The 12,904-nt window shown below is 45.4% G+C and overlaps 1 protein-coding gene across 1 annotated transcript; it reads left to right on the plus strand.

The window, feature by feature from the left end:
- The first annotated feature begins 243 nt into the window (after nucleotides 1-243).
- On the plus strand, nucleotides 244-4,339 carry PSCA (prostate stem cell antigen). The gene is made up of 3 exons (XM_051612495.1): nucleotides 244-295; nucleotides 2,107-2,220; nucleotides 4,131-4,339. The coding sequence occupies exons 1-3, from the start codon at nucleotides 244-246 to the stop codon at nucleotides 4,337-4,339; spliced, it is 375 nt and encodes a 124-aa protein (XP_051468455.1).
- Nucleotides 4,340-12,904: the final 8,565 nt, after the last annotated feature.

Here is a 12,904-nt window from a genome sequence, read left to right on the forward strand (position 1 = left end):
AGGCGGGGTGGTAGTGGTGGAGAGGAACTGCTGGTAACTCCAAGAGTCACAGTTAGATAGGAGAGGCACCTAAGTCAAATACCACCACCACAAACCAGCCCCTCCCTTGATTCAGGAAGCAGCCTTGCTCAGTTGCCTTCACAGGGTAACCTTCCAGGCATGCCCAGTCCTTGTCTCCCCTGGTATATAAACTGCCCCACAAGGAAACAATCCATCTTCAGCACCAAGACAGGCTAACCCAAAATGAAGGTTCTCCTTGTCCTCCTGCTGGGAACCATCCTGTGCTTGGACTCAGGTAAGACAGCATGGAGAGGCCACCCCAGCTCCCCTACACCAGATTTTCAGCTAGGAGGAAAAAAACTTGTGATGGGGTGTGGAAGTGAGGGAAGAAATGCTGTTGCAGTTGTCTTAGGAAAACATTTGCTTTTTGATGGAATGTCTTGGGGGTTGCATGGAAAAAAAAATGCATGGTCCCATTGTGCTGGTGGTGTGATCCTAGTGGTGGGTAGAGCAGCTTCCAGGAAAGATGAATCCTGTACAAAACTGAATTTAACTGGAATCAAAGTTATTCAAGTCAGGTCATATAGTCATGTGTGTGTGTGTGTAGGGATTTTTTTTTAAGAGGCATGGGAGGTTGCTTTTCTTCTTCCCAGGCTACCAAAACTGCAACATTTATGCAAAAGAGTGTTTTATTCCAAATTATTTTCTGATTCTGCATTTCAGAAGTGGCCTCTGATGCTGCACAGATTGTCAGAATGTTAATAGAGCAGAAAAAGGGAGAATGCCATTATAGACTGAAGAGCTGGGATTCAAACACTGTCAGATCTGAGCTGAACTGTTTCTTAATCATCAGGGGATGCTTAAGGAATAGACTAAGGAGGTTCCTGTACAGTCTGGACAACTCACTCTCCTCTGCCAGCTACCATCAGGGTGCTCTGAAATTTTGCTTCCATTGCATGAAAAGTCATAAATGTGAGAGTGGAGTGCAGTACTGCAAACCAACTGGGCTTGGGCTCCTTGCCTCCAAGACTACATCTGTCATTCACACCAGAATAGCTTGGTCAGAGGGACACCAAGCACTTCAAGTCTCTCCTTGCTTCTGCACTGAATAACACTTCTAGAAACTAGATTCTAAGCTCTTTTGTGTCCTAAAAGACTGTTTCAGGCATTTGGCTTAAGGAAAGAGTGACACAAACCTGGTGGTCATGGGGATAAAATACAAATATATGCATGAACTCTCATGCTCTGAAGCTGAGGCTCCAGTGATGCCCTGGGGCATGGGTAGGTAATAGGAACAGATAATTGCACCATGTTCTCACTCCTCTGAGCATTATTTTTCATCAGGGCTACCCACTTGTAAGCTGCAATACTTATTCAGCCTTTGTCTGATAGCATAACAGCACAGCAGATGCTAACTATGCTGACTTTCATCCCCCACAGACTGGCATGTCCATGGGGGGGTGGAAACATGTGGTGACCTGCTCTTCAGAGGAAGGAGAAAGTCTTGTTTGCACTTTGTTTTCTAAAAGAAGTTGATGGAGAGTACATGTCACAAGTTGGTCAAAATGAGGCAAGGAGCTAGAAGAGTCTTTTGGAAATCTCCTGCTCCATCCCTCCCTCACCTATTCTTCTTCTTTTCTTCTGGCAATACCTCAGCTAAGGCTCACAAGCCCACCTGTTGAAACACTAATGTCTGTAAATGTAGATCAATAATACCAGTCTGTCCTTCTGGGCACTTCAACCCTTCATCCCAGCTCAGGAGGTGGGAATATCACAATAAGCCTGTTCCAGACAGGAACTAGATGAAGCTTCCCAAACGCTGAGGAAGAAGCTTTTGGAGAGCACTTCTCTTTGACTGATGAGACCAGCCAAAAGGATCAGCTATCCACCTGATCTCCTTTTGCTCCCTAACTGCACTAATGAGATGTGAAACAGCTTCAACACCTGCAAAACTTGACTCTCACCCCCAGAAAGTGTAATAACCTCACAAAAATTTGAAAATACACTGTTTTCTCCACAGCAGAGGTGTTATCTCTGTTCCCCAGTGTGAGTTCCCTGGAGAGCTTCAGATGGATGTGTCTTATAATGCTTCTTGGTCTCTTGCAGGTTCTTCTTTGCAGTGTTACAGCTGCTCATTACAGGTCAGCAACTCCAAATGTAACACGAAGGACAAGATCGTGAACTGCAAAAATAATGAGACGTGCAAGACAGATGTGATCAGTAAGACAAAGTGGGGGTGGGCAATGTCTTAGATGTGGTGTTGGAGCCAAACATGGTCTCAATCTCAGGTGTCCAAGCCAGCCTCATCTACTCTAGATACAGCAGCAAAGCTCAGTTGGCAGCAGGAAGAGAAAAAATATTTGGGAGGGGAGAAAAGTGATTAAAAAAAAAAAACATTCTAACTACTTTCATGTTGAGTAGAAATGGCAGAAAAATATTTGCCTCTTTGTGATGTGTCTCTTTGTGGTGTCTCTTTGTGATGCCAGCACTGTCTCATGGTAGTGGTGCTGACCATGACTAAGTGCTCTCACTTCACTGACCACAAGAGTGTGGTTACAGAGTCATGTTAGTAGGTGCCTGCTCTGACCCATCAATTCTTCAATGCTTGTCAATAGGTCATGCAGAAATTGAGCAGTATGGTCAGTGCAGTGCCAGGGCCTGGAACAGACCTCAGGAGGCCACAGCTGCTCAACAAGGCACCAGTTGTTGAACATTTGACACTGCAAATACCCAGCAATATCTCTCACCTGTACTAAATTAAGTTTATTGCACTTTCATGACACCACAAGTGATTTGATCACAGGGACAATGGTTAAGTTTACACCTTTGGAAAGTTTGAAACACAGATCAAAATATCAGAGGCTGAGCCTGGTGAAACCTAGTCATGAAGTTGGGAGACCCATTCAGTTACAGAGCTGACTTCAGGTAAATTTCATTAAAAGAATAGCATTTTATCCAGGCCCATCTGCAGCCAGCTCTGAATGCCACCATCTGTGTGTCTCTGGGTAAACTCCTTTAGTGGATTATGATTTAATTCTCCCATTCTAGATCTGGAAAAAAAATGTTTCCCCTGTCCAGATCAGTGGTGACAGCTCAGTTGCTCTTAGACCTGGGGCACAAAACACACCAGCACCAAGTTCAAACTCAGGTTTGTCAGGCAATAAATGTAATACCTCAAGCAGGTCCTGTCCTTCCTGGAAATGTGCAAATCCATGGCTGTGCATTCACATGCAGGAGAGCCAAGACCTTGTCTAACCCACTGGCCCTATACACTAAATTTGGGTGTGTCTAAGATTTCATGTCCAGAATAAATTGTAAAAGATCAGGAGATCTCATGCAGTTTCCTGATAACCAGCACTTACCAAATATTACCTGGCCACAGAAAAATAGGTTGTGACTCTCAGAAACAAATCAAAGAACAGCTCTGTCATCTGTGAGATGGGGATAGCCATAGCAGGAAAGCTGGGGAGGAACCTTTTACAAGGGCTTGTAGTGAGATAACAAGGGGGAATCAATTAAAACTGGAAAAGGGAAGATTTAGATTAGACATTTGGAGGAAATTCTTGAGTGTGAGGGTGGTGAGACACTGGTCCAGGTTACCCAGGGAAGTTATGGAAGCCCCATCCCTGGAAGTGTTCAAGGGCAGGTTGGATGGGGCTCTGAGCAACCTGATCTAGTGGGAGGTGTCCCTGTACATGCAAGGTGGTTGGATCTAGGTGATCTTTAAGGTCCCTTCCAACCCAAATGATTCTACGATTCTATGTTTCTGTAACTTCTCTGGGTGTTGAAAGGCTCTGTGCAACAAAGTCATGTGGGATACAAGCAAAGATAACTCCACATACTTGCTTCTCATCCATTCACTAGTTAAGCAAACGCTTGGGGATTGAAACCCTTCCTTCCCTCCTGACAGACACCCCAAAAAAACAACCTGCTACAGTCAAACATGCGGCTACTTGGAAACATTCTCTTTGGTCTTTTTTTTTGTATTTTTTTGGTCTTTTTTCTTTCTTTTTTTTTTTTTCCTCCCAAGAAGTGAGCTCAGATAAGAACAGGATCCCATTTTTCAGTTCCATGAGGCTTGGCTTGGCGTGCATTGAGTCCTTGTAGTAATGGTCCTGCTTTCCTTTCAGAGGTTGGGTTCCTGAAGCTCATCAGCAAAAGTTGTGACGCGTCATGCTCACCATCCTATCATGACAACAGCGTAAGCTCAAGGAATGTCACCTGCTGCAGAAGTGACAACTGCAATGTCAATGCAGCAGGCAGTGTGAGGTCCAGCTACGGGATGGCAGCAGGGTTAGTTGCCAGCATCCTCTGGTCCTTCTTGAACAACAGACTGTGAGGAGTGAAGAGGACTCCCATGACCACAAAAAGGTTTGAAGCACCCATGACAGTGTTTGTGACCAGGAGCAAGGTGGTGTGTTGGGCATGCAGCATCCTTGGAGCTGATGGCAGATCTTTGCTGTATGACAGCTTCTTCATTGCTGTTAATGTATTGCTGTAGTGCTACCGGCTAAGAAAATGTTTGTGTGCTATCTACATAATATCCAAAATATACTTATTTCTGAATCAAGTGTGAGTTTCTTTCCTGTACATCACTCAGTCATGCATTTCTCTACCCAACAGCAAGTGCAGGTGGGTGTATTGAAGTTCTGGCCAGTGTTCAGTCTAGGTCACTGCTGTGGAATGATGACGTGTGTCAAGAGGTTCCAACGCAGAGCAGAACAGAGGTGGCAACTGTACTTCCAAAGTCTGAGGGACTCTGGCTTATGACAAACCCTAGAGGGTATATCCCCAAGGAAACCCATGAATCATAGGATGGTTTGGGTTTGAAGGGACCCTAAAGACCATCTAGTTCCAAACCCCTGCCATAGCCAGGGGCACCTCCCACTAAAACAGGTTGCTCCAAGCTCCATCCAACCTCGCCTTGAACATTTCCAGAGAGGAGGCAACCACAACTTCTCCAGGCAACCCATGTCAGTGTCCCTCCACTCTACTAGGAAAGAATTTCTTCCTAATACCCAATTTAAATCTACCCTCTTTCTTTGAAGCTGTTGCCCCTCCTCTTATCACTACAGGCCCTTGTAAAAGAGCAGTCACATCTGAAGGGGAACTTGCTTGTGACCTGAAGACCCTGGGACCCTGCACTTTGTTAGCTACCATAAGAGGCAGAAGCAGTGCTCACTTATCCTGCTACCTGTGCACACAACCTTTCATCTGCCTTCCCATAGCTGTGTTATCCTTGGCATTATGGGCAGGACTGCATATCGAGATACCTGGTGGGCAGTAACCATTGCAGTGAAGTGGAAAGGGTGTCTTCGTGTTGTCCTGGTCAACCGATCCAATCCTGGGAATTCCAACCTCCATCCTGGCCATAGTGACATCCCCTGAAGGTTCCCATCTCCCACAGGCAGGTTCTCAAGCTTTCTATTTCAAGTTTCTCTTTATTCTATTCCTCATGCCTCAGCCTGTGACACAGGTCCTGACACAAGGCTGATAACATGTTTTTCTTGAAGGTCCTGTGGGGTTGGCTAGCAGAGCAGGGAGAGGGAAGAAAGTGAACCTCAGAGTTTGTTTCTTCCCCTCTGGGTACCTTGGTCATGGAGGTGATCACACACATATGAAAACACAACCACTTCCACCCCATGAAATCCAGTCAATGAAACATGAGGTGGCAAGCGTAGGGAAAAGATGAAGGAAAACAAGAGCAGAGGAGCTTGGGGAAGGTATAGAGCTGACTTGTCTCCTCCTGTCCTCAGGTGAGGACAGATGAATACAGTGTGGCTGGTGTTTTCTGAAGACTTGCTGACTCATGAGGATATCCACAGATCCCTTTATTCCCTTCCTTATAATAGGAATTTCCCTTCCTCACAGAATGATCCTTCCTCCTTCCTGGTATTCCTTGCTGAAGCCAGAGTGGCTTTCTCCACTCATCACATGTAGAAGACTTAATTGACATCTGATGAAGGAGCAGCTTAGGGCAGCCTCTGGCCCTAATACAACCATGATGCTTTGCCCACCTTTACTGGTGTCATGGTTGTGGTAACCATGTAAGCCTCAAAAATGTGGAAAACCATCTCAAGGCCTCTCTTTTGCTGATACCAACGGGGTGTCTACAGGCAAGACAGACACTATAGTTTTAAGATCTCTCCTATAGTTACAGCCCCTCTATATAGTTATAGATTCTAAATTATATCCTTTTCCTTCTCCAGATAGTTTATTTTATGGATATAAACTTGAGTGTTTCCTTGCACTGGGACATCCTGTGCAGTGTTTGGCCAAGGCAGCAGAGAAAGTACCATGCAAAGCTGCCTGAAAGAAACCCTCAGATAAGACCTCCAAGCTACACACATGGGAATAGATCTAAAAAGCAAGGTAGAAAACATTCTGGAGAAGGTGACTGTGTCACATGTGCCTCCTGCCAATATACAAGGCTGGTATCAGCAGAGTGTACAGGATGGGCCCAGGAGAGTCTCAGGAAGGAGGGACAAGACAGGTTGGATGCATGAAATCAAGGAGCTGTGAAGTCAGGACAACAGTGGGTGGAGGACTAAGAGGGGAGGGAGATTGGCCAAGAGTCCTGTTTTCCTCTCACAGGCTAAGAACTATCTGAGCTGCAAAAGATGTACAGAGCCACAGGCTGCAATAGTGGAGGAGCAGTTACTGGGTGGAGGTGAGTCATCTGGAAGACCCATAGTCATGGGACAAGAGCCAGCATCCAATTTTGGATTAAGTCAATGGGATGTCAGAAGATAATGACATTGTCAGGAGATAATGACACAGTGTCTGCCATTGTGAAAGAGAAAATACATCAGTCCTTGGAATGGAAGGCATTAACAAGGTGCTAATTGTAGGAAGCCAGGAAGGGGTTTTCCCAAAGGAAAATCCAGAATGGGAGTTGAGTAGGGTTACTGGCAGAGGCAGGATAGGGGACATGTGGGGTGATTTATTCTGGCTTTTGCAAGCCTCATGAGTCTGAGTCACAGAAATATGGGCTCAACCAGCTGTACATCTCCCAGCAAGGCTGTTTTCGTCATGGGTGACCAGCTCCATGACCTCTCCAGGCCAGGGGCTTATCTTCTTGCACTGTAAGAACATCCCTGACACACTACTGCCCTGTGCCCACTTTCTGAAACAATTCCCAGGCAGTTAGACATGTCCACATGCAGTGGTCTTTTTCAACAAGAAATTTGGCTGCAATGACCATTTCTGGAGAACAGGAGTTTAGCTGTATGGAAACTGCCAAATCATGTTAGCCAGCATCAGAACCATCTTAGTCCTCAAGGATGTCAGGTGAGAAACAGCCTCTTCCAGCTTCTGGAGAGGTCAAACATATTCAGCCCTGAAAATAAAAGAGGTTACAAAAGTTGTTGGCATGAATGGGAGCTGTTTGCCCATCTTATAGCATATTGGTCACATGTGGCAATGACATCTACTTGTTGGAGCACAGCTCTTTGGAGTTTCTTGCTGGATCTAAAAGGGGACATTCCCATTTTCTGAAGGCTTAGACCTGAAGTCTTGAATCACATCATAGAATCATATAATGGTTTGAGTTCAAAGGAACCTTGAAGATCATATACTCCCAATTCCCCTGCATGGGCAGGGGCATCTCCCACTAGATCAGGTTGCTCAGAGCCTCATCTAACCTGCTCTTGAACACTTCCAGGGATAGGGCTTCCACAGCTTTCCTGAGCAACCTGTGCCAGTGTCTCCCCACCCTCACACTACAGAATTTCCTCCTAATGTCTCACCTAAATCTCCCCTTCTCCCATTTTAATTGATTCCCCCTTGTCCTCTCACTACAAGCCCTTGTAAAAAGCCCCTCACCATCTTTCCTGTAGGCCCTTCAGGTACTGGATGGCCACTATGAGGTCACTCTGGAGCTTTCTCTTCTCCAGGCTGAACAACCCCAACTATCCCAGCCTGCCTTCATAGGAGAGCTGCTCCAGCCCTTGGATCATCTTTGTGGCCTCCTCTGGACTCGCTCTAGGAGCTTCAAGTCTTTCTTAGATTGGGGGCTCCAGAATTGGACACAGTACTCCAGTCCTAGACCCTTACATGCTGAAGGGATTGATTCATCCTCCCAGTTTCTAGGAGTCCACAATCTACCACGGAGTAATTTTCCTCTGGCTATATCTGGAGATACATCCTCTAATTGCATACATCTGGAGTCTTTGTATGCAGTGATGGACATGGGGGGGATTAGATAGTTTAGAAAAGGGGAAACTGTGAGACTTCATGACTGGGATAAACATAGTAAAGAGCAGGGTAGGAAGCCCCTGCAGCCCCAGTGTGGTGCTCACCACTGGAACTCTGTGCTCTGTGATGGGTGCCTGGCACAGCACTTGCAACAGCACGACTCTGCACTCCCCATTCAGGTCACCAAGAGACAGCCTCAGAAACAACCCTCTACATTCTGGGAAGGCTTAGGAGGTGACAAACTGCATCAGTGACTCAGTGGTGGGTCAGAACCTGGGCTTGGCCAGGGCAGGACCGTGAAGAGGACTGATTTCCCAGGTTCTGTGACTGCACCTTGACAGAAAGGCTGGTCATCCCTCCTGCCTTGTAAACACCTGAAAACATAGACAGGACTCGATTCCTCCTGCTCTGTTCTTCACTCTCCATCATCAGCATGTTCATTTGATTCAGATGATCTGGCATCACTCAGCTGTGACAGACCTGGCTGGAGGTCTGTTCATCCTCTGGGTCTTAAGAAAAAGGGCTGAGAGCTCTTCTTCTGGGTGAGGCACAAGCACAACATTTGTTTGAGAAACAAGGTGGTTTGTTGTTGGTTTGGTTTTGTTTTGCCTAAGCAAGTTGTTTCTTGCCATTGCTGACTGAGCAGTTTTATCAGTTCTCCTCTTTCCCAGTTATCAAGAGGCCTAAAATCAAGGACAGTCTCTTTAAACAACTCAATCCATCATGGATGCAAGAGATTTCTATTCCTCCAGGATCAAGTTGCAGTTCATTTATTTAAATAATAAATAGTTGGTCAATAAAATGGATGGTTTCTATTTTTCAAGGACAGCAGCTGCACTTTTCCAAGTACTTCACTGACTGTAAAGATAGAATTCTCCAGCAAGATTACCTCTTAGACACAGGAAAAATAAAGCAACTGGTATGATTTTTATGGTTGAATACTTTCCAGACATGTTCAGAATAAAATAGAAGTGTTGCATACACTATTGCTATGGTGCTGTGTTTGCTTCTGGTAATATTAATTAGTATTAATGATCCCTGTGGGTAGGGACTGGGGTATTCAGTGTTTCCTATGGCCCAGAACAAGCTGCAACCAGTGTCTGTACCTGGTCTGAAAAATGTCACCCAGGTCCCCTGAATTGAGCCCATTTTGTGGCATCTGGTTAAAAATATTTGATCACACTGGAGAAAGTCTCTGGGGCACAGAGGCCAGAGGAGCTGGCATTTAAGGACCAGCTCTTCCTTGCTGTGCTCCACATCTCCTTCGTGGCCTGGGGCAAGTTACACCAGTGTCTCCATACCTCTGCCTTGTACAGATGTTATCAGGTTCAATATATAAAAAAGAGGGTCAGACAGTGACTCTAACAGAGCCAGGGGAGACTCTTAGGCTAAAAATAAGCTGGAATAGAGTCAGCTAGAATAACAGAGCTTGGGAAGGATTACTCAGAACCAACCCCTCCTGCACAGCTACATTCCTTCTCCCAATTATGCACACACTGTTGTGCAATGAGGTTTTTTGTGATCCAAATTGACCAAGAGAGAACCTGCAGTTAGCTCTGTTCTGCCTGCTATTAAGCCACTGAACAGTCACTAAAAGGAACCAAAAAACTCTACCCTTTGATTGCAGAACATCCCTAAAGTAACTGTAATCCTTAAAGCAAAGCAACACTGGAGGTAAAGCTGGCTGGACAAGGCTGGTGAAGCCAAGCTCATCCCATGGCATCTTGACTATTCCCACTACCATCCTGCCACTTCATAATTCTGTGTGGGAGATAGATCCTTCACTAGCTCATTTCTGACCTTACCTTGAGCTTTATTCATGCCTTTCTAAGCTAAATCACAAAACTCCTTACTAACCAGATGCTGCACCCATGACAGCTCTGTTGATGCTCTCAATCTCCAACTCCTGTTGCAGCCCCGACCTCCTCCCTTTAAGACTTCTCTGATTTCTCATACGTAAGCCCATATTATGGGAGCATCACCTTATAAAGCCACCAGCTCATTAAAATACATCTTGCCCACTAAGAGACACCATGACCCAGCCCTGAGCCCTTTCACAGCTCGGCTGGTGGCTCCCCATGCCTGGAGTAGTTTAAGTGACAAACAGTAGATTAGATATTAGGAAGAAATTCTTTAGTATGAGGGTGGTGAGACACTGACCTAGGTTGTCCAGAGAAGCTGTAGATGCTCCAAGAAGGGAAGTGTTGAAGGACAGATTATATGGAGCTTGGAGCCACCTAGTCTAGTGGGACGTGTCCCTGTCCATGGCAGAAGGGTTGGAATTGGATGCTTTTTAAGGTCCCTTCCAACCCAAACATTTCTGTGATTCTATGACTGTCTCCATGCACCTCCCCTGCAGCAGAGGTGACAGGTATGGGGATGAATCAAGAGAAGAAAATTTTTTTTGTCCTTCCCTTCTTATTATTTTCATCAAAAGATTCAATCTGGCCTCAGGGGAATTCATGGAATGACAGCTTCACCCAGGGCAGGTAAGTGAAAGTGGAGTGGTGGACAGGAAGGACACTTGTCTTTATCAGGGGTCAGTACACATGGAGTTATTTGCAGGAACCCACCTCTCTTCTTGGGTGACTTTGTGGTGTCACACACAAGTGCCTTCTGTCCAAATTAGTTGTGTCTTCTGCTTTGGATTTGCACTCAGCTGGTCCTTTAATCTTGTTTTCTCTGACAATAGTAAGGGTAACATCACAGACAAATCAAAGAGAAAATTGTCATCTCTCTCTGTAACATACAATGTTTCAGCAGTGAAGAGAAGAGTGTTCTGCTTAAAATATTGATGTTTGGGGACAGATAAGTTTTTTGACATCTATGTAGTAATTAAAAGGAGAGGAAGGTGTGGCTAACTTCTCAAATAATCAGTTGAGCTGTGTTGATTTGAATATATCTGACCTGTTCTCTTCCTTTTCATGTGAAACGAGCTTTAGAAAAATAAAGGAAATTTAGAATTGCCATTAGAATTTGACCATTCAAGGTTTGAATGGGAACAATTGAAGGAAATCATTTCAGAAAACAGCCTTCTCTGCTCTTCCTCTTGTTTGCTATAGAGGCAGAGCATAGCAATCCTTTGCCATGAGTGTAGTGCTCATGTGCCATCCTCACATTTGGACCATCTCCAGTTGCTTTGTGGTAAATAACAGAGCATTTCTCAACAGTTCTCACACCCAGGTACTATCAAAGACAGCTGTTTCCCCACCCTTCATAATCCTATGCAATTATTTGATCTTTGCTGTTTCTGCAGCAAAGGCTCTGCTGTCAGGTACATTTCAAATGCAGCAGCTCTACCTTGCTTCTCCTCGAGGACCCCCAGGAGGATGGAGAAAAGAAGCCATTGCCTTGGCCAGGGAGATCTATGAATGTGAGATCTTCCATTGTCCATGGGAAGCAAGGAGTCTGAAACCTGTTCCATGCACATCCATGCCAGAAGTGCTACATTAGATACTCCTCAACCTTGAATCTACTCAAGAAGCAATGAGCTGAAGAGCTAATGACACTCATTTCATGCAAAGACAACGAGAGAGGACAATCCTGGCATGAAGCAACACCCAGCATCTCCAGAGAGCAGGGGCACTCCTGAGGTGAATGGGAAATGGACTCAAATTCCCCCTTTGGGAAGTTTGAGGACAATCCTTACTCATCTTGCTAATGAAGAAAGTTGCTGTCCCAAAGGTCAGGGAAGTTGTGAAGGTCCAAATGAAGAGCCTGAGAGGACCTCAAAGAAGCCAACAAAGAAACCTCATTGCTGTCCTTGGCAACTGTGAATACAGAGGCTGCAAGCAGGACAGCTGGAGGTAAGGGTGAGCGTTTGTGGGCACAAGAGATCTGGCATTTGTTTTGTTGCCTGGCACCAGGCATTGGCATTCAAGGCAGAAAAAACAGACATCTTTCTGAGTCTTACTGTCATTCCCTCCCTCTACTCAGAATGGCCTCTGAGGACAACAACAAAAATACTCCTTATCCCTCTTATCTCCTCCTCCTTCCTGATCCACCCAATGCCCACATCCATCACAAGCACCAGGCCAACTGCAACTAAACCTTCTTCCCTCTCCCTGCCCATGCCCTGCTCCTACCTCCCTCACATTTCATCCTTGTTCCAACCACATCATTTCAACAACTGCTTCCATGACCTGGTGTTTGGAGAGCTGCCTCATCTGTTTTTTCCCTTAACATCTATGGGACCTCAGGACACCATGTGACCTTTTGTACAGGCAGCTTAAGTCTCTGGTTCAAAAGTTCTTGGAGACATTCAAATGGACAGAAAGGGTACATGTACTTATGTCTACAGTGTGACAGCTAAAGGTTGAGAGTAAAAAAAGTGTTTCATTCACGTAGATACATATTTATTGAGACCTGAGACTTTATTAGAAAGCACCCAAGTAACTTCTGATGGAAGGTTAATCACAAGGCACTAAAGCTACTCCAGGAAATCTTGCCTAGCTACTATAAAAACCTCTGCAGTTTCATTTTGTCTTCTTAATAAGAAGACATTAAGTCTATGCTAAGAAAAAACGTAAGTTCTTTTAGGGCTTTTATCAGCGACATCTGTATCCATAATTCTTTCTTGTGATGGTGGTGAGACACAGGCCCAGGTTGCCCAGGGAAGCTGTGGCTGCTCCATCCCTGGAAGTGTTCAAGGGCACGTTGGATGGGGCTTGGAGGAACTTGGGCTGGTGGGAGGTGTCCCTGCCCAAAG

Source organism: Apus apus, chromosome 2, assembly GCF_020740795.1.
Source record: "Apus apus isolate bApuApu2 chromosome 2, bApuApu2.pri.cur, whole genome shotgun sequence".
In the NCBI taxonomy this organism is placed as follows: domain Eukaryota; kingdom Metazoa; phylum Chordata; class Aves; order Apodiformes; family Apodidae; genus Apus; species Apus apus.